At 39.8% G+C, this 25,568-nt stretch overlaps 1 protein-coding gene across 1 annotated transcript; it reads left to right on the top strand.

Moving 5' to 3' along the window:
• The first annotated feature begins 3,738 nt into the window (after positions 1-3,738).
• LOC129401606 (probable small intestine urate exporter) lies at positions 3,739-24,914 on the top strand. The gene is made up of 8 exons (XM_055124316.1): positions 3,739-3,829; positions 8,543-8,748; positions 9,314-9,547; positions 9,626-9,713; positions 9,956-10,042; positions 18,052-18,170; positions 18,298-18,459; positions 24,900-24,914. Exons 1-8 carry the CDS (start codon positions 3,739-3,741, stop codon positions 24,912-24,914), a joined length of 1,002 nt encoding a protein of 333 aa, XP_054980291.1.
• Positions 24,915-25,568: the final 654 nt, after the last annotated feature.

The following is a 25,568-nucleotide window of genomic DNA, read 5'->3' as shown; positions in this document are numbered from 1 at the left end:
CTAGAGCTCATAGCCACCATTTCCTATTGTCATTACTCTTCTTTATAAAAATTTAAATTTCTCTGGAGTGTGCCAACAAAAAGTTGAACATTAAACTACTGATCCATTAAAATAACATCTACTTTGTGACACCTAAGTTAAGTATTATCATTTACTTTCTGGAAAAAAGAAAAATTTGAAAGGCTGGAATAGTTTATTTGTAAAGAAAGAAGACCCTGTTTTCCACCTTCTTCACGTAAGTCTTGTTTCCCCCTTAATATTCTGCTTTTGAGATGGGAATGGGTTTTCTCACAGCTAGAAAAAAATCCCTTACTTTTCTCTTTGGGGATGAATATTGTTGGGATGAGGAAGGAAATTTCATCTTCCTGAGATAATTCTGAAAATAAAGGGGCAAAAAATCACCTTTTCCTAGAAAACACAGCTTTCCCAAACTCTATGGAATAAACGTTTAGAGAACAAAGTCACCCAAAAGGATGATTGCAAGGATAAATCTGTTCAGTGAGGCAACCTTCCTATTGAAAGGAAGAATGAAGTTTGACTCTCACAAAAAAATTCTTTTTTTTTTTGCTTTTTGGGTCACACCCGACAATGCACAGGGTTCACTTCTGGCTCATGCACTCAGGAACCACTCCTGGCGGTGCTCAGGGGACCATATGGGATGCTGGGAATCGAACCCGGGTCGGCCGCATGCAAGGCAAATGCCCGACCCGCTGTGCTATCGCTCCAGCCCCTCACAAAAAAATTCTTCACTTCTACTTTTGCCTAAACCTTGTGATAAAAATGTTTCATATATTTATGAAATAATATGGATAGAAAACATAAGATCTTGCTAATTCTTATGTATTCCATAGTACTAAGAAATAGTGTATTTTTCATGCTTATTATCTTTAAATAGATAGTTCTGATAGGTAACTATTTTTCTATATTTTAAATAGAAAAAGTTAAAGATATCTACTCCCTTATCTTATTTTCTGTTGTAATTACATTCTCTCCAATTATTGAATATGATTATTAACAAACTTTTTTTTGCCCCTTTTTAATGCTGTATCTTTAATTACATGTTTACGGTAATGAAGCTTTACTTTCCTTCCTCCCTCCCTCCCTCTTTCTCTCCCTTCCTTCCTTCCTTCCTTCCTTCCTTCCTTCCTTCCTTCCTTCCTTCCTTCCTTCCTTCCTTCCTTCCTTCCTTCCTTCCTTCCTTCCTTCCTTCCTTCCTTCCATATCCCTCCCTCCCTCCATCCCTCTTTCCCTCTTCCTTTCTATTTTGGGGGTCATCACACCTGGCTGTGCTCAAGGCTTATCCCTGGCTCTGCTCTCCGAGTTCCTTCCTGGTGATGCTCAGGGCCCATGTGGGACACTGGGAATTGATGCTGTGTGTAAGGCAAGTAAACTACCTGCTGGACTGTTGCTCCAGCCAGAATCTCTTACTTTTAAACAGATCTCAGGAAAATGTAGAGAAGAGGTTCTTTTTGTTTTGTTTTTGTTTTGGGGACACACCAGGGTGGTACTCAAGGTTTCCACTGGCTCTGTGATTGGGGTTTTGCTCATAGCTCTGTGTTTGGGGCCTTATTCGTGGTGCTAGGATTGAATTGGGGTCAATCACATGCAAGGCAGTGCCTTAATCCCTGTGCTACCTCTGGCCTCTGGATGAGAGCTGTTACTCTCTCACTGCTGGAGTGAGGGTCTCTTTAGGCAAGTTTTGATTCTCTTCCTACCCCTCTAGCTCTGTTTTAGGATATCCATTGTAATCTCCTTCCTAGCATGAGCCTAGGCCTCATCCTTCACTGCGACTGAGTCCCACGTCACTGCATCACTGAAGTGAATGTCTCCTCCTTAGCCTGGTCCCAGAGTCACTGCAGAGTTAGTTAGCTCACACTCAGCTTTTCATGAAATATGAATTTTCACTGCATGCATTTTATCATTATATCAAATTACACACTCTCTTTAAAGCTATGCATTTGAACGAAAACTTACAATTAGATTCAGTGTTGAACAGATTACAAATGGCATTTTACCACATATAACTGAAACCTATTTAATGTTTAAACTACTATTACTTCAGCAAATTTTTAAATAATACAAAATAAAGAGATTTTCTATATTTTATCCAGTGAATTTATATGTTTGAAGTATATTTTTTCCAAGTAGTCTAGTCCATAAAATTTCCATATAAGTTTATAGACTAGCATGACAGTCACAGAAAATTATAACTTTATGTTGTGGCAATTGCTTTGTTGTCATATTGTGTTTATCTGAGCTGGAGTCAAGCATTTGCAGAATGTGACCTGTAGTTATTCTCAGAAGACTGAAGCAAACCTCATGAGGAAAGTGTGTGAGCAGCACGAGGCCCGAGCAGCAGACTGTCCTGGGGCCCAAACGATGAACCAGCAGCCCAGTCACAGAGAGCCACCAGTGCACCCCTAGATCTCCTGTGAATTATTTAGGGACCAAAACAAAAAAGAAAAAGAAAGGAAAAGAAAAGACAAGAAGGGAAGGTGGGGAGAGGAGAAGAGAGAGAGCTTAAGGGCTGGAAGGATAATATATTCCAGGTAGGGCATTTGCCTTGCACGCAGCCAACCCACTTTCTATCCCCACCACCATCACCCCATATGGTCTCCTGAGCCCACCAGGAGTGATTCCTGAGTGCACAGTCAGGATAAGCCCTGAGCACTCCTCAGTGAAGCCCAGATGCTCCCCTCCAACCCCTGCAAAAGAGAGAGAGAGAGAGAGAGAGAGAGAGAGAGAGAGAGAGAGTGAGAGAGAGAGAGAGAGAGAGAGAGAGAGAAGCAAAGTCATAGGTACAGAAAAATGGTGGTTGCCAGTGCAAGGTAGAAGATGAAAAATAAAGGGTGAAGGGGGTCAAACAGTACAAATTTCCAATTATAAAATTAATCCTAGGGATGTTATGTTCTACATTTTGATTATAGTTTGTAATACTGTATATATGATTGAAAGTTACTGAGTAAAATAAGTTTTATGACAGTGAATATTAACTTAGTTTTTTATATCATTGTGTAATATAGATAAATCCTCTTTTACACCCAAAACTAATAAGTCAATCATATCTGAATATTTACGTGTGTGCATAAATATATATACATATATGTATACATATATATACATGAGATATATATATGTGTATATATATATACATGAGCTGGACCAATAGCACCATGGGTAAGGCGTTTGCCATGCATGCAGCCAACGTAGCTTCGATTCCTTCATCCCTCTCAGAGAGCCCGGCAAGCTACTGAGAGTATCCCTCCGGCAAGGCAGAGCCTTGGCAAGCTCCCCATGGCATATTTGGTATGCCAAAAACAGTAACAACAAGTCTCACAATGGAGACATTACTGGTGCCTGCTCGAGCAAATCGATGAACAACAGGATCAGTGATATTTTAATCCACTGGAACCTTACAGATAAAATTTCAAGAACGGTTGACGTGTTTTGCCATCCATTTGATACTGGTATCAGTTAGAGCCATGGGAACATGTAGAGAGAAAGACAAGGCAACCCAGCCAAATCCATGATTTTAGAGAAGTAGTGACTAAGTCGCAGACCACATGATTGGCTAGTGTAGGGTCCTTCCTATCACTTACCTTTCCTACCAAATAGTTCCTCCCAATTCTCAGAGTTGGGACAGCGTCACATATGGTATATTTTATCTGTCTCTTTGTGTTCGATGTGTTCTTATTTATTTCAGGAGGTAAACATCAGTTTCTGGAGAAGAGAAACCAAATGTCTGCTAGAGCAGAAGTTAAGGAAACAGTGGGACATATTTCCAATGATGGGAACTTCAACATGGATCAAGTACAAACCTCCAGAAGAGGTAAAATCTTGCCATGGATTTGAAAAAATATGGTAGCATTGTCACCCTGACCTCTATTTTAGTAATACACAGAGTCATCTTGCTACTACTAATTTTTAAGACATGTGCATAGTTGGAAATAATTTTTACTGATAATTATTTTATTTTCTTTTGCTAGAAATCTTGATGTTATACAAGAGAGGAGGAAAAAAACAGAGCAGATGCTAAGTGCAAAACATAGAAACCAATCCTGGCTTTTCTGAGTTGAGGAGGAATATCATAACATCTCTCTGCTCATTGTCTGGTCAAGACTGGTTTAAGGAGAATGGGCTTTTCTTTTGAACCATATCATAGACGTCACTTTTATTCCTCCTGCTCATCTATGTTGCAACTTCTTGCTTCTCTAGTACATGTCAGGAGAAAAACAGCTTTTTAAGTAGCCAACTCACTGAGTCTATAACGTTGGGAAAAATCTGTGGAGAAAAAAAAACTGACAACTGAGGAAGAGAACAATATAAGTCCATAACCAGTAACAACATGCTAGTAATCTTTTCTTCCAGGGCCTAATGACTCCATGGTGAGATAACACAATATAAACACATCTTCTTCTAAGCAAATATTTTATGATCATTTTTAGTGAATTATAACGAGCAATATAAACTAAATTATTCAGGGCTTGCTATAGGGGCAGACTTGAGGGGTGGTTGGGAACATTGGAAATAATGGTGGTGGGAAGGTGCACTGGTGGTGGGATTGATTTGGGAATATTGGATGTAATAAATCAAACAACTTTAAAAATGAAGTAAAAACAAGGCCAGGGGAGACAGGAAAAAATAAAGAAAAATGTAAGGTTATATTATAAGCAAAGTTGAAATGAGAACTATCTACAGGGTCTGATACTTTGATAACTAGTATGCTAATCACAGCACAAAAGAGTTAAGTTTAAATGTTGCACAAAAGGAAAAAACAGACAGTATTAAAATGATGTTAATATGGAGATAAAATCTCAACTATATATTTTCTATACTGCTACTATGACATGATAATAAATAGGTTGCTAAACTCCCTCAGCACAGACAGAGGGGCAGAAGCAAGTAAAGAGAAGCAATAGGAGAAGGTTACTGGGGCCCAGTGGACCCTACAGACCCCTGGTGAGACCGGGGTAGACTCTGCCCTGGGAAAGGCTAAGCGGGATTTTAAGTTGTCTTGGGTGGAAAAGGGAACAGAGACCAGTGGGACCCGTGCACTTGGTTTGGCCTTCTGCTGTTTGCAGGGGGTCAATGTGAGGAAGCATGGAAGGCAGCCTGGTGGCTTCCTGTCACCAAATGGGCCATAAGTCTTGTCTTCTGTGCTGGGAGCAGGGTGATCTTCGATTCCGTAATATCTCATCAGCTGGTTGCCTTTGGTCCCAAGCAAATCTTACAATAATTATTATTACATAATTTATAGGCTGAAAGAAGAAAAATAAAGAAAAAATGTTCATCCAATAAACATATAAGAAATAGAGAACGTTTTTAAGAGTTATGCCTTCTAAAATAAAAATTCATGGTACAGTAGTCTCACCAGAAAAAAATTCTGTGAGACTTTTACAGAACAGAAAATGCTTATATGCTTCATGAAGAAAAAAAATACAAATAATTTACATGGACATCTACTTTATTATTGTTAGCTCAATTTTACAGGTGAAATACTGAGGCCAAAGTAGTTGAGGAACATTCCCAAGAAGGCACAGCAGAAAATACAACAGGTGTGATTTAAATGTCTGGTTATAGGATTAAAATGCACTTGATAAAATCTATGTAACTTCATAAAAATAACGAAATGGGGTAAAAATTGTACAATGAATAAAGCTCTTACTTGGCCTGGGCTGACCCAGGTTCAATCCCCTGCTGTTTATATGGTCCCCCAAGCCATGCCAGGAGCAATCCCTGGGCAGAGAGTCAGGAGTAAGCCCTGAGCACCAGCAGATGTGTCCCTAAGGCAAATAAATAAATCATCATCATCATCATCCCGTTGATGGTCAATTTTCTCAAGTGGTCTCAATAATGTCTCCATTCATCCTAGCCCTGAGATTTTAGAAGCCTATCTTTACTCATTCTTCCCGAAGGTGCCACATTGGAGTCTCTTTCAGGGTCAGGGGAATGAGACCTATCATTGTTACTGGTTTTGGCGTATGAATACGCCACAGGGAGCTTCCAGGCTCTCCCATGCAGGGAGGAAACTCTCGGTAGCTTGCCACACTCTCCAAAAGGGAGAACTAGGCTATAAGATGTTGCGTCTAGGAGCTTGGTTTTATAGTCTCTGGATGTTGGCCATTGATGGGATTACACGGCACCAGGGGCAGTTTTTGGGTGTGACTGCCTAGCTACTGGAAAATGGGGGATCTGGGCAGAAGAGCCCCAGTCCCGATCTGAGCAGGCTTGGATCTCAGCCCTGGGCCCCACATACCTGCGTTCCTCTGCTGGTTTCTTCATGCTTGAGGCTCATCTGAACGTGAGGAGAGGGGCCTTGATCATGGCTGTGGCTGGGTTCTGGAGGTTTTCAGAGGACGGTGCTTGGCTCGGGGCAGGGAGGGAGACTCAACCCACCCCCTCCGAGGGGCCCCAGTGAAGACAGCCAGTCATGGGGGCAAGAGACTGCCAAATAAACAAATACATAAAGTAATTGGGTAGCGTATGCAATATAAAACCCACCACCAACAAGCACTATAGCATTGTAGCACTGTAGTCCAGTTGTTCATCGACTTGTTTGAGCGGGCACCAGTAACGTCTCCATTGTGAGACATGTTTTTGGCATATAGAATATGCCAACGAGAGCTTGCCAGGCTCTGCAATTCGGGTGGGATACTCTCGGTACCTTGCCGGGCTCTCGAAGAGGGACAGAGGAATCGAACCCGGGTCGGTCATGTGCAAGGCAAACGTCCTACCCGTGTGTTATCTAGCAGCATATCTTATATCTAATATGCAAAGCTCAGAAAATTCAGATACAGCAGGAATTCTCCCATTCACCATCCCTGTTTAACACTGGGAAAATCTAATGAATAAAATTACAGAAAATAAAAAATTAAAATGAGTGCCACAAAAGACAAAAATGAACTCTATTATTTTCCCATTATTTGTAACATTCCAACCCCATAAGCCCAAATTAGTGGAAAGACAAGAAAGAATGAGAAAAAGGCTAAATAATGAAAACAATAAAACAAACTTTAAAAATGCATTGAATGAGACTTCACTGAAGTAAAGATTAAAACTCTACTTTGCAACATAGAAAGGTTTCAATATTTCAATACATGGGGAAGCATCTTTGTCCTTGACTGAAAGAAGGCAATATAAATGTGGCAAACTTTTCTACTGATATATCCTTACTATATTCATCAAAATCCAATGTAAATTTTAATGGATGGGGCAGAGGGATTCTCAACAACTTGCTCCCCTTGCTAAACCAAATTGAAGTTTATGTGTCAACTTCCCAAACTGGAAGGGGTGTTAGGTCAACTGCATTTACTCCCAGGTCATCAGACTCCCAGCTGGCCCTGAAGGCAGGGATGCTCAGTCAATTCTTCCCAGTTGGTAAAATTACTGGTCATACTAATGGGTCTGTGTAAATTCAACCTCGGGTAATAATCACAGAATTCCAATAGAATGCTGTCAACTTTTGTGCAAGCCTAGAATATAGTTTCCAGGTGAAGGTGAGCTACTTTTATCATACAACCAACTTCAAATTCCAGGTTTGTCTTCTAGTTTCTAGTTATGTTGGTTAGTAATGAAACCTCAAGCTACCTTGGCTGCCCATGTGGGGCACGTGGGGGTCATTTCCAGCAACTCTAGTACTGTCCGTACCCAATGGAGGCTTCCAGCCAGTTATCTAAATCTACTTTTCCCCCCCATGTCTACATCAGTTCATCCAGGGACACTGTATTTGAAAATTGTACCTAATGCTCACACAAGCCAACTCCACACATTCTACGAGAATCAAGTGACGCTTCTAGGGTAGTTTTTAAATTCACTTACTTCCTAGGAGGACAAATGTTGGCCAGACACCTGTTGAGCATTATCTGTTTTAGCTCTGTCTCTGCTTCCTGGTGATGCAAATCAAGCTGGACCAGTGAGTCTGTTTATTCATAGTTCCCAGGGTCTTCCCCCCCCCTTCTTTTAGGTGTATGGTTTTATTTATTTATTTATTATATTTTTATTTTCAAGAACAAAATGATTGAGTAATAAAGCTGCTCAGATTCAGAGTTGGAAAGTAGAAAAGTTTATTAGGAAGTAGAAGAGAAGGAAAAGGAATCCTCCAGATGGGGAGAAACTAGTATAGGACTAAGTTAAAAGTAAACGTTTTGTGTACGCCTTTTAAAAAACCTTTTGCATTTCTTATCAATTGACAAATATTACAGAGAATGCACAGAATCTGCAGGGTGGTCGGGATGGTTTGAGGCTTTCTGGCCATCTGCCTTAGGAATTGTCCATTATCTTAGTTTCCCTGTGAGCTTAAGCTCTGGAACAGAATGTTTTGATGGACAATTGTTAACTATCTGTTTGTCAGAAAAGCCCACGAATATTTAGGAGGTAAAAAAAAGTAAGATGGGCCAGCAACATGCAGGTCTGCTCACAGCAGCTTTAAGGGTATAATGAAGCTTCCTCTTTCAATAAATTCCAGCCTTTTACCTTTTCCAGACTTAGGGAGGGTGGGAGAAAAGCACCCAATTATAAGTATTTCTGTACCTTCTTATCTCAGGTTGTTTTTCAGTTCGATACATGCTGGCCTTCATTTTGCAACTCTGTAACTTTTCTGTTCACACCCAACACATGAGCTTAAGCATTGCCATCCCAGCGATGGTGAACACCACAGCCCCGCCCAGCAGCCCCAACACCTCTGCAGAAGGGCCTCCCACTGTTTCCACGGACAACTGGAATGAAACTCAGCAAGAAATGACGGCAATAGTGAGTCAGCGAGACTTTGAATTCATTCTTTGACTCAAATAATTTGAACTGAAGGTGTTTTTGAGTTCCAGGAATTATGTCGCACATGATTATAATATGTATCTTGAGAATATACATTACCTTCATTGTTTATGAGTGTAACCAGGATTAAGAATGAAGAAATCCTTTTACTATTAGTAGACATAATATATTCACCTAAAATGGAAATTTACAAAATCACCCCATATAAAGTTTCAGAGATTTATGTTTTTTTCTCTTTATTTCTCCACATGTTTTATTGCCTTGACTATGAGTTTTGCTTTTTTATGGACTTTCATATTTAAATTCTTATTTATAGGCTCTCCTATTTAAATTGGTCAGTTAATTGTACAATCAGGAAAACTGTATATGAGGACAGACAATGTTTACCATATTTATTTCTTGGAGAAATCGGCAGATTGCAGGATCTGGAGAGTTGAAATCTAGGAGAACTTGAATTATGTTTTTTTTGTTGCTGTTGCTTAAATCTTCATGCTAACATTGTCAGCTCCTACAGATGAGCAACAAAATTCCTTTTGTCACCTAGGCCCCAATGTATGACTGGAGTCCTGAAATCCAGGGAATCATTCTCAGCGCCATCAACTATGGCTCGTTTTTGGCTCCCATTCCCAGTGGCTACCTATCTGGGATATTTGGAGCCAAGTATGTGGTCGGAGCTGGCATACTTATTTCATCAGTCCTGTCTTTATTCACTCCACTGGCAGCTGATACCGGGGTGGCCTTGCTCATTGCCATTCGGATTGTCCAAGGAGTAGCAAAGGTACCAAGATTTTCCTAAGGATCAATGGAATATAAGTTCCAGGTTGACCACAGAGAGCTAAAATTGGTTTTGTTTCAGGTTAGTGTATCAACAGGTCAATATTCAATTTGGATCAAATGGGCTCCCCCACTGGAAAGAAATAAACTTGTCACCATAGCAAACTCAGGTAATTGGGTTCATAATTTTTATTTCTTGTGCTATTGCTATCATAATAGACACTGAATGAAACAGTGTAATTTGTACCTTTAATTGGTACTTCAAACCTAGGGAGTCAACTCTTTAATCTAGGTAACCCAATGCTAATAATCATAAAGCAACTCAGCTCTGGGAGGGGGGTTTGATACACAGGTAACTGAGTCTCAAGCTTAACTATCTCACATGGAATGTTTTCTTACATCTTCTGTTCAGGTTTTTTTCTGGGTGGCTTCATCGTTCTTCTCACTGGTGGTGTCCTTTGCCAGACTGTAGGATGGCCTTATGTCTTCTATATTTCTGGTGAGTTTATGCTCTTCAAATCTCAGAATTTTGTATTGTTGCAAGGATTTCTGGGTATAATCCTAAAATAATCTATATTTAGCTAAATCCTAACAGTCAGATATTTATCTATCTGCTATTGGTAAAGTCCAGAGATAATAATATTGTGAGTCTTGCAAAACGCTACTTAAGCTTCAGCAGCCTAAATTTGTATCTATAAGAGATTCCTGGGTTTAAAAGAATCATGACATTTATCCTTTTAATTTTTCATGTAGGTAACTTGATTGATAATACTGTTAATATTAAAGTTTTGGCACACATGGTCCGACACTACACCCTCTGCCAAAGTGCCAGTATATCTCCTCCTATGTCTTAATGTTCTCTCCCACCTACTCCTAGACCACCCTTTGATAGACACAGTTCTGCCTCTCAGGGTATGTTATTACAGAATATTTGTTATTTCTCTACTATGTTTTACTCCTTGGATTGGAGCGATAGCACAATGTGTAGGAGGTTTGCCTTGCATGCGGCTGACCTGGGTTCGATTCCTCTGTCCCTCTCAGAGGGCCTGGCAAGCTACTGAGAGTATCCTGCCCACAAGGCAGAGCCTGGCAAGCTATCCGTGGTGTATTCGATATGCCAAAAACAGTAACAACAAGTCTCATAATGGAGACATTACTGGTGTCCACTTGAGCAAGTGGATGAACAATGGGACAACAGTGCTACAGTGCTACAGTGCAGTTTTACTCCTTGTTTCCTTAAGTTCCACATAGGAAAGAAATCATTAGATCATTCTTTGTTTTCCCCTCTCCTTCTGGTTGACATCACCTCAGCATGATATCCCCTAATTACATTCACATAATAGTGAATTTCATGATTTCATTTTTTTCTTTTAGCTGAGCAAATTACATTGTGCATCTATACCAGTTTCTTTATCTGCTCATCATTCTGAGGCATTTGTGATATTTCAATGTATTGGCTATTATGAATAACATTGCAATGAACATAGGAATGCAAACATCATTTTGAAATAGTGTTTTGAGGCCCTCAGGGGTAAATGGTCAGAACAGGATCTCAGGAAACATGGAGGCTTGATTCTTAAGTTTCTGACAAGTCTCTATACTGTTTTCCATAGATTCTGAACCAGATGACATTCATACCAACAATGGATGATGGTTCCCCCCGCTCACATACAGCCAGCATGCTTGATTTTACTCTTTTTCGTATATGACAATCTCACTGGTGTTGTTTAGATTTGCATTTTCCTGATGACAAGTAATGACGAGCAGAATTCTTATAACTATTGGCCATTTTTATGTCCACTTAGAAGATGAGTCTGTCATATTGTCTCCCCACTTTAGTTTGGGCATAGTTCAGTATTTTTAATGTTTTACTGGTGCTTAATATATTTTCAATATTAGTGCTTTGTCTGATACATGATGAGCAATTATTTTCTCCCAGTCAATAGGAAGTGTTGTATTTTTTTTTTGGCTTTTTGCGTCACACAAAGCGATGCACATGGGTCACTCCTGGCTCTGCACTCAGAAATTACCCTTGGCGGTACTCAGGGAACCATATGGGATGTTGGGAACCGAACCTGGGTCAGTCGGTGCAAGGCAAACACCCTACCCACTGTGCTATCACTCCAGCTCCAATAGGAAGTCATTTTTATTCTGCCATCGCCTCTTTCACAGTGCAGAAGCTTCTTTAAATTTTAAATTCTTTAAAGTTTCTTTTTATTTTTTAAAACTTATTGAATCACCATGAGAACAGTTACAAAGCTTTCAAGGTTAAGTCCCAGTCATACAATGCTCAAACACCCATCCCTTACCAGTGCACATTTTCCACCACCAAGAACCCCAGTATAACCCCCATCCCACTCCTCCCCATGCCTGTGTGGCAGATGATTTCCATTTTACTCTCTCTCTACTTTGATTACATTCAATATTTTGACAAAAGACCCACCATTATTGTTTGGAATTTTCTTCCAACAATTAGGCCTGCCGAAAAGGCATCATTAAATAATTTGTTTCCTATTGCTGATTATGTGAAGAGCATATGATGTTTTGGCCATGTGATTTTGGATTTCTGATATTTTAGTAATTAAGTCTGGAGGGATTTCTGTCCAAAGCCACTGGGTTCTGAGATTGGTTTGTGTGCCATTTCCTTGTGTCCTCTTTTATTTCGTGGAGTAGGGTTTTGTAGTTTTCTTTTTAGAGATCCTTTACCTCCTTAGATAGGCTGATTCAGAGGTAATTGATTTTCTGGGGCACAATTGTAAATGGGATTGATTTTTTTATGTCACTTTCCTCTTTCTTGCTATTTTGTATAGGAAGGCCATGGACTTTTGGGTATTAGTTTTACAGCCTGCAACTTTAGTGTACAAGTGTATTGTTTCTAGGAGTTTCTTAGTAGAGGTTTTAGGATTCTCTAGGTATAAAATCATGTCATCTGGGAATAGTGAGAGCTTTATTTCTTCGTTTCCTATCTGGAGACCCATAATGTCTTTTTCTTGCCTAATTACTATTGCAAGTACTTCCAGTACTATGTTGAACAGAAGTGGTGAGAGTGGGCATCTTTGCCTTGTCCCTGATCTTAGAGGGAAGGCCCTTAGTTTTTCTCCATTGAGGATAATGCTTGCCATGGGTTTGTGGTAGATGGCTTTGACTATCTTGAGGAAAGTTCCTTCTAAACCCATTTTGGTTAGGGTTTTCATAATAAATGGGTGTTGTATCTTGTAAAATGCTTTCTCTGCATCTGTTGAAATGATCATATGGTTTTTACCTTTAGTTTTGTTGATATGATGGATTATGTTGATTGATTTTGGAATGTTAATCCATCCTTCCATCCCTGGGATGAATCTCATTTGGTCATGATGTATGATTTTTTTGATGAATTGTTGGATTCTATTTGCTAATATTTTGTTGAGGATCTTTGCATCCGTGTTCATCAGGGATATTGGCCTGTAGTTTTCGTTGTTAGTGGTGTCTTTATTTGCTTTTGGTGTTAGGGAGATATGTGCTTCTTAGAAAGTGTTTAGGAGAGTTCTTGTTTCTTCAATTTCCTGGAAAAGCTTGAGGAGGACTGGCAACAGGTTCTCTTTAAATGTTTGGAAGAATTAGCTACTGAATCCAGCTGGGCCTGGGCTTTTCTTCTTCGGAAGATGTTTGATTACAGTTTCAATTTCCTTGATATTACTGGGTCTATTCAGGTATTCCAAGTCTTCTTGGTTCAGTCTTGGGAGATTGTAGGAATCAAGGAATTTATCTATTTCTTTTAGGTTCTCTTGTTTCGTGGCATACAGACTTTCAAAGTAGTCTCTGATGATCTTTTGAATTCATTGGTTTCTGTTCTGATGTTCCCCTTTTCATTTCTGATTTGGTTTATTAGTGTTCTCTCTCTCTCTTTGTGAGTCTTGCTAGTGGTTTATCAATCTTCTTTATTTTCTCAAAGAACCAGCTCTTTGCTTCATTGATCTTTCGGATTGATTTTTGGGTTTCCATATCATTAATTTCTGCTCTAAGTTTTATTATTTCTTTCCTTCAGTCTGGTTTGGGTCCTTTTGCTGGTCGTTTTCTAAGATCTTTAGCTGTGAAGAAAGGAAGGAAACCTTTCTTCCTTCCTGGGGAATGATTGCAGAGCTATAAATTTTCCCTTTAACACAGCTCTAGCTCTATGCCATAGGTTCTGGTAGCTTGTATCTTCATTCTCATTTGTTTCGAGGTATCTTTTGATTTCTTCCTTAATTTCCTTTCTGGGCCACTCATTGTGCAACACTCTTTGTGCAACAATGAGTTGTTTAATTTCCAGGTGTTTGATTTGGTGCTCTGTGTCTGTGTGTGATTTGCTTCTATCTTCAGTATATCATGCTCTGAAAAAAGAGTTGATACAATTTCTATCTTCCCAATTCTATTGAGGTATGTATTGTGACCCAGCACATGGTTTATTTTGGAAAATGTTATGTGTGCACTGGAAAAGAATGTGTATTCTTTCTTTTGGGGGTGTAAAGCCCTGTATAGATCTATTAGCTCTCTCTCCCATTTCTTTCTTCAGAGCCATTGTTTATTTGCTGAGTTTTGTTCTTGTTGATCTATCCAGAGGTTATAAGGCGGTGTTGAAGTCTCCGACTACTATTGTGGTACTAGTGATGTCCTCCTTAAAGTCTGTTAGGAGTTGTTTTAAGTATTTAGCTGGTTGCTCATTAGGTGCATATACGTTTAAGAATGTGATTTCTTCCTGTTATACATAACCCTCCTAATCTTTTTCAACCTGAAATCTATGTTGTCGGATACTAGTATGGCCACCCCAGCTTTTTTGAGGGAGTTGTTTGCTTGCAGGATTGTTTTCCATCTTTTGATTTTGAGTATGTGTTTGCTCTGAGTGTTCAAGTGTGTTTCTTGTAGGCAGCAAAAAGTTGGGTTTAGTTTCCGAATCTTTTTTGCCACTTTGTGTCTCTTGATTGGTGCATTTAGACCATTGACACTGAGAGAGATTATTGTCATGAGATTTTGTGCCATCTTTCCGTAGGGTTTGTTGTTCCTGTAGGGTTTTTCCTTGTCTTTTAGTAGCTCCTTTAGTCCTTCTTTAAATTTGGTTTTGAGTCTATGAAGTTCCTGAGATGTTGTTTATCTGTGAAATAATGTATGGTTCCTTCGAGTTTAAATGAGATTTAAGAAGATAAAATATTCCAGGTGAGGCATTCATTTCATTGAGTTTTTTCCCTATATCCTACCATTGTCTTTGGGCTTGAAGGGTTTCCTCTGATAGGTCTACCATAAATCTAAGGGGTTCTCCTTTGTATGTGATTTCCTTCTTTTACCTTGCTGCTTGCAGTATTGTGTCTCAATACATGGGATGCATCATTCTGACTATAATATGCCTTGGAGTTTTGTTTATTTGGGTCCCTTTTAGCTGGCACCCTTCAGGCTCCTTGGGGCATTCCCTCTGGCCCTTGTACTACTGTCCTTGGGTGTCAGTATAATGTGATGTTATTTTATACTCCACAAATAAGTGCAGTCCCTCTATGTCTGTCCCTCTCTTTCTGACTCATTTCACTTAGCATGATACTCTCCATGTTTATCCATTTATAAGCAAATTTCATGACTTCATCTCTCCTAACAGCTGCATACTATTCCGTTGTGTAGATGTACCAAAGTTTCTTTAACCAGTCATCTGTTTTAGGGCACTCGGGTTGTTTCCAGATTTTGGCTATTGTGAACAGTGCTGCAATGAATATATAGGTACAGATGTCATTTCTACTGTGCTTTTTTTGCATCCTCGGGATATATTTCCAAAAGTGGTATTGCGGGGTCATATGGAAGCTCAATTTCTAGTTTTTGAAGGACTGTCCATATTGTTTTCCAGAAAGGCTGGACCAGTCGGCATTCCCACCAATAATGAAGTAGTGTCCTTTTCCCCCACATTCACGTCAGCACCAGTTGCTTTTGTTCTTTTGAATGTGTGCCAGTCTCTGTGATGTGAGATGATATCTCATTGTTGTTTTGATTTGTGTCTCCCTGATGACTAGCGATTTGTCTTCAGCTCATCTTCATCTGTAACCATTGTACTGTTGAGGGCTCCTACTGAGTTTTTTATTTTATCTACCAATCCATTTATTTGTGTCACTTCTGTTGATAGCTTTGAAATTTCTGCTCTCATTTCTTCCTGTATTCTTGGTGGTCCGTTCCAATGCTGCTTTCATATCCGCCTTAATTTATTGGATGTCTGTTTCATGGTTGCTCTGAGTTCGTTGACCATCTTCACAATTTCCTCTCTGAATTCTTTATCTGAGAGGAGGTCGTATTTTGTGGGCAACCCCTGTTGAGGCTTCTGAAATCTTTTCTTTCTCTCCTCGTGGTTGGGATTTTCGCTGTTTCTTCATGTTGTTATGGGACTATAGAGGTGGAACCTTCCAATTCTCTATCCCTATTCCCTCTTGCTGCAAAAGGGGATTCTGGAAGAGCTAAGTCAATGGTGGTAGCCTTCTCCCCATTCTTGAATAGTTCCTTATGCTCAGATGCTCTTCCTAGTTTATGTAGGGCCTCTAGTGAGGATTTGAGACCATGATCTCTTTATGGACTTTGTTCAGCTTCTTGTGTACACTGACAGTTTTTGTGAAATTAGGATAGGCTAATGGACTATGGGCATATAGTAATTGAGATAGCCAGGGTGTTCTTCAAAGAAATAGGTTATACAGATACAGATTGTAACCTAAGTGTGCAGTGCAGGGAAAAGAAAAAATAACTGTGCCCCACAGAAGGCCATGACCCTTTTTGAGGCCATGCCCCCTAATGTAGAGGACACACCCCCTATTGGGGAAGCAGGGTGGAAACCCGTGTGCTGTAGGACAGAATGGCATTGAGTTATCGAAGATGCCTCCAGAGTCAATATCATGAAGAATTATGTCTATATTTTCCTTAATATAATTTATCAATTCAGATCTTTTATTGTAGTCCTTAACCCATTTTCATTTCTTTTGTGGATGATGTGATATAGGAATCCAAGTTCTTTTTTTTTCTTTTTTTGCTAGTGATTAGCCAGTTTCTGCTAGACTAATAAAGGTGTTTTTCTTGTTCCACTATATGCCTAGATCCTTTGTTAAAGATTATCTATCCATACACCCAAATTTCTGTCTCTGGGATCTCAATTATATTCCATTAATATGAAATTCTGACTTTATTACAGTGCCACACAGTTTTGATTACTAACTACAGATTTAGAATTGATACTACCTTATACCCAGAAACCCTGAGGAGTATACAAAAAAATCTTAGATACAATAAACTTGTGTGGTAAAGTGGCAGGCTATAAAATCAGCACACAGAAATCCAAAGTATTTCTATATACAAACAATAAAATAGCAGAGGTTATTTTATTTTAAAATTTTAAACATTTTTTTAAAATCCTAGTAAAAATTGTTTTTCCAAGGGCTCAACTAGGAGGAGATGGTACCTACTTAAAGTAGGTAAAGTGTTATATATGAAACCATATCAGCAACAGTATTGTAAATCACAGAACAAAAACTTTGTGTGTTTTTTTTAAAGCTCCTCTTGTAGAAGCAAACTCGTGGGTGAGAAACTAATGAGAAAAGGGGTATTGTTGGAGGGAAGTGGACACTGATAAAGACATTGGTTTTGAAACATCATATACCCGAAACCCAACTATGAATAATGATAATTTCATGTAAACTAAATAAAAAAGCCGAATTGTGCCCCTCTTCACTACCCCCCATCAAAATATGGGAATCATCTTAACAAATGAGGTGAAAGACTTACACAAAGAACACTATAAATAAGTATTAAAAGAAATAGAAAAAAAAACCAAAGAAATGGAAACACATCCCTGTTCATAGATTGGAATGATTAACAGTAAAAATAACCACTGTACTGCAAGCACCATAAAAATTTTATACGGTTCCCATCAAAAATTCCTATGGTGGGGCCAGAGAGATAGGACAGTGGGTAAGGTGCGAGCTGTTCACATGGTTAATCTGAGTTTGGTCCCCAGCACCAAATATGTTCTCATGAGCATGGTGAGGAATGACCCCTGAAGATAGAACCAGGAGTAAGCCCAGAACAGTAATGGATATGTGTTCTACCCAAATAAGGTATCTTTAGGGGTATGGATCAAATACTATTAACATTTATATGGTATAATAAAATTACTTGAATAGCTTAAGCAACCTTGAGGAAAAAAGGATGACATGTTTTTCTTTTTCAATTTTAAATGATGCTACAACATTAATTCTTGCTTCTAATTTGAGCCCACCAAAGACCCCACTGGAATTTATTTCATAATGATTAGAGATTTTACTTGTGTGAATTATATTTTTGGTTATCTTTCTCTATTAAATACGTTCTTTAAAATTTACCCCTTCACTGTGATTGGCCATTCATACAAGAGTATGGATAGGTGAAGGGAGAAGTAGAATATTTGGGCCATTTTTTTTATGTCAGCCACAGGAATCATCCTCAGGGAAAGTCAAGCTGAAAGAATTCCAGTCCAGTGCTAACCGAATTCTCTTTTCCTAGGTGGAGTGGGCTGTTTCTGTTCTTTTATCTGGTTTTCTCTTATTTCTGAGAAACCCACAAACCATCCATTCATCAGCACAGCTGAGAAGGAGTACATCAAATCTTCACTGGCTCAAGAGGTGCATTGAGGAAGTCTTTCTTCTGCTATTCCCACACATCTGTCTAGATGCTTCAGAGGTGAAGGATGCAGTAGTGCAAATATTTTGTCTTCTGATAGAAGAAATATTGATGTATGTTTTCTTCCAGGATGGCTCACCAGCATGGTCAGTCCCCATTAAGGCAATGGTCAAATCCATACCACTTTGGGTCATTTTAATTTGTGTTTTCTGTGAATTCTGGCAATTTCATATCATTGTAGCATACTTACCAACATACATCTCTTCTGTACTTCAAACTGACTTCAAATCTGTAAGTACAAAGGAAACTCATTCTTACTTCTATTTAATGCCTTAATACATTCTTAAATTTTATCCCTTCACTGCGATAGGGCCATTCATACAAGATTATGTACAGGCGAAGGGAGGAATATTCCTTCTATTTAATGCTATTGCAGATAATTCTCTTTATCTAACCTGATCTCCAAATCAGTGGTTTAGGCTCAGAACCTTCAGGTAACACCTGTGACTTAGTTCACATGAATTCTGGTTCCTATTAATATGACTACAGGACAGCATGACAATAATACTATATAACACTGAAATTACTGCTAATTACTGCTAAACTACTGCTATAAGTCACATGAGTGACTTATAATATTTCAGGAAATGACCAAATGCTCTGATTGACTAATAAGAATCTTCTCTACTTTACTTTTCCCTGGATTTTTGTTTAGGTGCCATAATATGCAGAACTGCTAATGATAGAATTTCAAGCATATGCTATTCTACTGACACACTCACCACCAAATATCAGCTTTCCTTAATAGGTGTTTTTTAATTCATACTGGGTGGTTGTCTTAAAATTGGGGAGACTATCAGATGTCACTCTGTTACAATTCACAAGGTCATTGAATTACTATTATTCTCATTGTTTGAGTGAAAAAAGTAGCATTAAGTGCTGCTTAGTTGACTGAACTCCCCAGGAGGAAGACTGTTCACTGGTCTGCAAAGAGCAGGACTTTTATTTTGGGTGGTGCTTAGGGTTTAATCCTTGCTCTGAGCTCAGGAATCACTGATAGTGAGGCTCAAGGCATCATAAGGGATGCCGGGGATCAAACCCTGATTGGTCTGTGCAAGGCAAGCGCCTTGCCTACTGTTCCTTCTGGCTCCTGAGAGCAGGACTTCTTAGCAGAGGCAGAGTTGGAGACTCCTGCATGTAGGAGGTGGGAACACATGAAGGAGGACGGGCTAGCTGGGCTCTTTCCTAAAGAGGAGGAAGGATAGAAGCAGACAATAAAACCCATAGTCTCAGGTAGAGGGATCAGGGGTTGAGAGAGTCAATGTAAATGGTTACCAGTTCTGAGAGATATCTTCAGCTGGCTGTTGGCATCATTTAAGGCTGATATCAAGCAGGGTTGAGAAATGATTAGAAAAACAACTTGATAGTAGAGCTTTCCTGTTTGGGAAGGTCAAGAAACTTGAACTCCTGTTGCTTGTAGGCTCTTTTATCAGTGACACTTAGGTTTGATGGGCTTTGTTCTCTTCTCTGTAAGATCAAAAGTCTGGATCAGATGCCCAGTTGTTATTATTTGCATTACACACAGAAAAGTTGGCCCCCCTCTCCTTGCATTTAATTATAGCAGCACTTTAATTTAGAAGTTGAATTTATAAAAGTTAAACAGTTCTTGGGACTGGAGTGATAGCACAGCGGGTAGGGCGTTTGCCTTGCACGTGTCCGACCTGGGTTCAATTCCCAGCATTGCATATGGTCCCCGGAGCACTGCCAGGAGTAATTCCTGAGTGCATGAGCCAGGAGTAACCCCTGTGCAATGCTGGGTGTGATCCAAAAAGAAAAAAAAAAGAAGTTAAACAGTTTTAAAACTATAGAAAAGGTAAAGAAAGATTGAAAAATCTTTTCCTCATTTTTACCTCCAGTATGACTTATTCTCCCAGCTGACTCTATAGAAAACTTTTTCAAAAATTACTTTCTTATGTAATCTTTCTTGGGAGAGTGCTAAGTGTTTGAATTTATATTGTTTTCTCATTATTTTATATTATGCGAGCCATTATGCACTGATTGTGCTGCTATTCTTTTTTTATGACAAGCTTTAGATTTTATTTATAATTTACTTAAATGTGATCCACCTCCTCAGACTTAATGTAATTCTCTTAGCTGTAAACTGACAATTTCATGTTCTGGCCTGGCAGTCAGAAGATATCAGTACAAGAAGAGTGAAGATGCAGTGTTTTCCCAAAAGTGTTAAGAAAACTCCTTCAAAGTCCCTGAAACCTCCATTGCATTTTTATTTGAATGCAATATTTAGGATACTCATCCCCAAGGGCTGATGCTTCCCAATTCAATCTGAGGTCATAAGAAACAGGCAAAAAAACAGTGATTGGGATTTCAGTTCCTCCTCCTTTTGACCAATACTCACTGCCTCTCATCATCCATATTTATTGAGCATTTGTTGAGCATTTGTTGAGCATTTATTGAGCATCATCCATATTTATTGAGCATTTACAGTGGACTAGGCACATAGAACATACAGAAAACCCTGCTCTTGAGGAGCTTACATTCTTTTTTTTCCCCCTCTCATTCCCGTGCCTCTAAGTTCGTGCCTGCTTAATAGACCTCATAATATGGTGGACACCACACCACGTTTCTCCCAGAAAAGGGAAAAAGAACCGAGAAAGGAGGATATTTCCTCTCCTTGGGCAGCGTGGGGCTATGGCTTAGTTCACAGTCTAGAGAAATGGCTGCTACTTTGATTACCTTCAATATTTCAACAAAAAACTCAGAATTATTGTGTGGAGTTTCTCCCTACAGTCAGACCTGCTAAAAAGGAACTATTTCACATTGCTGACAATTAAGAAATATTAGGTAGCGTGGCCGCAACAGCAGCCGCGTGTTTTTGGATTTTTATATGAAGTCCAGGGAAAATTCTGCCAGTAATTGCATCCCTGCAATCTTTACTTCCCTTTTGTGGTGCTCATATGATGGAGAAGCCTGGAGAGAAAAGCCCTGCCCCGCTGGTGGCACATGGGCCAGTGGCTCCGATCACAGTCTGGAGGCATTTTTGGGAGGTGCTCTAGTCCAAAGTAGTTCAGTTGCCTCTGGGGTCGAGCTCGTGGAGCTGCAGAAAGGGAGGAGCTTACATTCCAACAACAAAAAAAAAATACAACTCTTTAAGATGATATTCTTGTTTGGTGTTTTCTTCAAGGTAAGGAGGAAACAGTGAGTAGGGTGAGCCTTGGGAATAACTTAGCCCCATCATTATTTGAAGAGGAGGGGTGGGGGGAGTTAAAGGCAGACAATGACAGACCATTTGGGATAGGGAGAGTTTCCAGGGAGATCAACACAATCTCATCAACTCAGGAGAGGTGTGCTGCAGTAATAGGATGAGGGAAATTTTTTGTGGGATACAAGCAAAGGAAAGCAGGGTGTCCTCAGACACTGAGTGGAGCCAGAAAGATAATGCAGCCTTTCTCCAAGTATATGGCCACCAAAGAGGAATGGTTGGTGACAACACAAAGGCTGAAAAAGCTAAGCCTGTGCACCCAACGAATAAAGGGAACGAAGGATCAAAATTGAAGGCAAACGTAGGAATATCATGAAATTCTTAAAAGCAAAAGTGATCTGGAAGCACAAAACTTAGCTGATGCTACCCAGTATTAAGGTGGGCCAGAAAGTTGCGGCTTCCTAGGTTAAAAAATCCCATACCAAAAATTGTAAATAGAACACATTATTGTTTTTCCAATCAATCCCCTATGCTCCTGAAAAAAGAAACAATCCTTTTTTCCCTCTCAGAGAGAGAGAGGGGAAGAATATTATGGGACATGGTTGGGAACAGTAGTAATATGCTGGAATATTTTCATAAAAGTATATAAGATCTTTATTGAGCGACATTTGAGTTGTTTCTAGTCATTGACAAGGCTGCACTAAAAACATTATTTGTCATTCATTTGTGCGACTATTTCTGTAAGTTTATTTATATCTGATTTGAGAGTAAATGCTGTATAAATCTTCATGCATATACGTATACAAACATATATATTTGTCATAACAGGGATTGAATACAAGTCATAAATGTTTAAGGTATTTATTTATTCTATAGAAAAGTCACATCCCAGCATTAAATTTTTATATTTATTGTCAAATTTTCCTCCATTGGCTACTAATGATAGTGATTTCTCAGATCACTGGGAGCATGTAAAAAAATTTAGTAATTTTGTCAACTTGATGTAGGAAAAGTGGTATCTCAGTCATTTTTAATTTTATTTATTTATTTATTTATTTAATTTGCTTTTTGGGTCACACCTGGCGATGCACAGGGGTTTCTCCTGGCTCTGCACTTAGGAATTTCCCCTGGTGGTGCTCAGGGGACATTATGGGATGCTGGAAACCAAACCCGGGTCGGCTGCATGCAAGGCAAACACCCTACTCACTGTGTTATCGCTCCAGCCCCCATAGTCACTTTTCAAATGAGACTGAGTACTGTTTTCAATTCCTTGTATTTCCACATAGACTTTATATATGAACATAATGTAAAACGGATATACATGATGTAAATTAATAATTTCCCCCAAATTATTTGCATCTTTCCCCCAAGCCCTAAAATTATATTGAATCTTTGGAATATATTGATTGGAATTTATGTGGAGTTTTGTATATATAAAGAAAAGCCATATATATATATGTATATATATATATATATATACAGTTGTCACAGAGATGAATCTATGTTAGCTTTCTTACGACTCTTTTTACAGGAGCTGGATTGTAGAATAACTTGTCTGTCTGTCCCTGAACAAGGAATTTGTATACAGGCACCCTGGGTCGCAAGAAGGGTGGTGGTCAGACCAGATAACAAGACCCATATCACAAGACCCATATCACAGGACCCAGGACTGTCCCCAGAACTGGAACATTCCTGAATATTGACGCGAATACTGATCTCTAAAGCCATAGGCTAAGGAGTGATGTCCTTTTAAATGGATTGGTCAAGAAAGTTTGTAATATTACAAATCTATTGGCTATGAAATGCTCGGGCTCTGCTGTAACGGCCAGGGAAGGCCTATTTAAGATCTCCTTTGGGGAAGCTCGGGGTCTTTCCCCAACCTGCTGGACCTGTGGTTCCTCATAGGCGGCTGGACCCTGGCTAGCCAGTCTTACAATAAACCCTGCTTGCTGTTTGCAGTCTCTGGAGTCTCTTTGTCATTATAGGGAGATTTTGATCCACGCCCTAACAGCTCCATTCCTCTGTGTTTATTTGTAACTCTTTCTTTGTGTTCTGTTGACTTGTAATATTGTTTTTCTCTTCTCCTTGAGTCCTTTGCATAGTTTATTCAGAGCAATGTCCTTTTTATATGGACACAGGAAGACTTAGCAAATGCTATGTTTCTGTAACCTGGGAGTCATTTGACTCTACATGATATTTTCATCCTGGGCATCTGTTCTCTCGACCTAAGCCTCAGCTGCCCTTACTTCCTAGCACTGTCAAGAGCAGGGTCCTGATGAGGGACAGGAGGGACCCAGGGCAAGTGGTGAGTTGTGTGCTACCCTGGCATCGAGATGGGCCTGGCCAAAGTGCCTAATGCTTACCTACAAGTTAAGAGCTTGGTCATGGACAAATGCTGTCATGATCCATACAGTGATAACTAGATTCGGATCCTGCTAGGGTTAGGAATGATTAATCTGGCCTGAGTGCTGTAGTCTGAGTCTGTGGCAAGATGTTGCCAGGAGAGCTGCCTTGCAAGCCTCAATAATCTCTTGCTATGTCCATACAAACATAACTAGTATTAAGGTGTGACTAAGTTCTTGGACTAGGGAAGGGAGAAAAACCTTGAGAGGTATTTTGCCTGCTGGCAGTCAGGAAGGGCTTTGGAATGCCCCCCCCCCCAGGAAGGGCTTTCTTATGTTGATTTTGCTACTTGGCTGTGTGTAGCCCATGGGTAAGGGGGAGAGAGGAAAGGGAGAGGAGAGAGATAAGAGAGGGCTGCAGTAAATCCAGAGAGAGGACAGAGGTGGGAGTGAAAGAAATGAGAAAGATGGAAGATTGAATAAGCGGTAACAAATCTGCAACCAGCTTGGTCCTCGTTCTTCCTTCGCTTGTCCTTGGCCAACAGCCTTCCCGATCAGGATCAGCCCATACACAGTGGCGCAAGAGCACCGAATGGCCATTGCCCATTCATCCTGGTCTTTCTGGTTCCTTCAGAGGTCATTTCTGGTCCACCGAATGTGGCCTCTGTGTCCTGACCGAGCTGGGCCTGCTCCAGGCCCTGCCTTCGCCACAGCCCACCGTTCTTTCTTTCTTTTTTCTTTTTAGGTCACACCTGGCGATGCTCAGGGGTTACTCCCGGCTCATGCACTCAGGAATTACCCCGGGCAGTGCTCGAGGGACCATATGGGATGCTGGGAATCAAACCCATGTCAGCCACATACAAGGCAAACGCCCTACCCGCTGTGCTCCAGCCCCCTGCACTGTTCTAATTTCTTACTTATTGTGTCTTATGTATTGCGTATTGTTGAGTTGTGAAAACTCACAGTCGATTATGTGTAAAACCAGGATTTTCATTTCTATTCTCTAGTCGAATAGATGTCTACCCCGGCTGACCTAGCCAATCAGAATATAAGTTAAGCCCTTTCTCCTAGACAAGAAGGTTAAATACTTAAAAGAAAAGAAAACAGACTACTTAACCTAGTTACACTAAAAAAAGAATCAACCTATTTTCTGTCTTCTTATTTTGAAGGTAGAAGGCATGTAGGCTAGTCTCACTACTTTTGTAGTGAGGCAGGCCTGTTCTCTTTTTCGACAATGCCAAGTTGAATCATGGCTAGTTCAAGAACTAGTATCACTGTCATTGTGTTGTTCATCGGTTTGCTCGAACGGGCATCAGTAATGTCTCCATTCATCCTGTCGCATGCTAGTGTAGTCTGATGGCATATTGAGGGCTCATTCAGGGTTAGGGGAATAAGGAGCATTATTGTTATATTTTTGGCATATTAAGTATGCTACAGTAGCTTGCCAGGCTCTTCTATGCGGGTAGGATACTCTCGGTAGCTAGCTGGGCTCTCCGAGAGGGATGGAGGCTTTTTGGGAGGCCTCTAATTGCCTTTACAGATGCTCTCAGTCAGACATATAACTAGTAAGAAAGAACTAGTAAACAAGTTTATGGCAGCTACAAGACCCAAAGCATCTTGCATGACTGCAAAATCAGGGACACGAACAAAGAAGCATGGGCAAATCAAATCTCCATATAGAAAAGTCCTACTACTCTGTTTACAATAGCCAAAATATGGAAACAACCTGAACGCCCTAAAACAGATGACTGGTTAAAGAAAGTTTGGTACATCTACACCATGGAATACTATGCAGCTGTTAGGAGAGATGAAACATGAAATTTGCTTATAAATGGATA

The sequence above is a fragment of the Sorex araneus genome, chromosome 2 (genome assembly GCF_027595985.1).
Source record: "Sorex araneus isolate mSorAra2 chromosome 2, mSorAra2.pri, whole genome shotgun sequence".
Lineage (NCBI taxonomy): Eukaryota > Metazoa > Chordata > Mammalia > Eulipotyphla > Soricidae > Sorex > Sorex araneus.
This window is presented reverse-complemented; position numbering and strand designations above follow the sequence as displayed.

Bases quoted from the DNA above. Each gene is read 5' to 3' on its own strand.
- LOC129401606 (XM_055124316.1), top strand. From the start codon at position 3,739: ATGTCTGCTAGAGCAGAAGTTAAGGAAACAGTGGGACATATTTCCAAT. The intron at 3,830-8,542 runs GTAAAATCTTGC...TTCTTATCTCAG, and splicing joins AGTACAAACCTCCAGAAGAG to GTTGTTTTTCAGTTCGATAC. The intron at 10,043-18,051 runs GTGAGTTTATGC...CTCTTTTCCTAG, and splicing joins TTATGTCTTCTATATTTCTG to GTGGAGTGGGCTGTTTCTGT.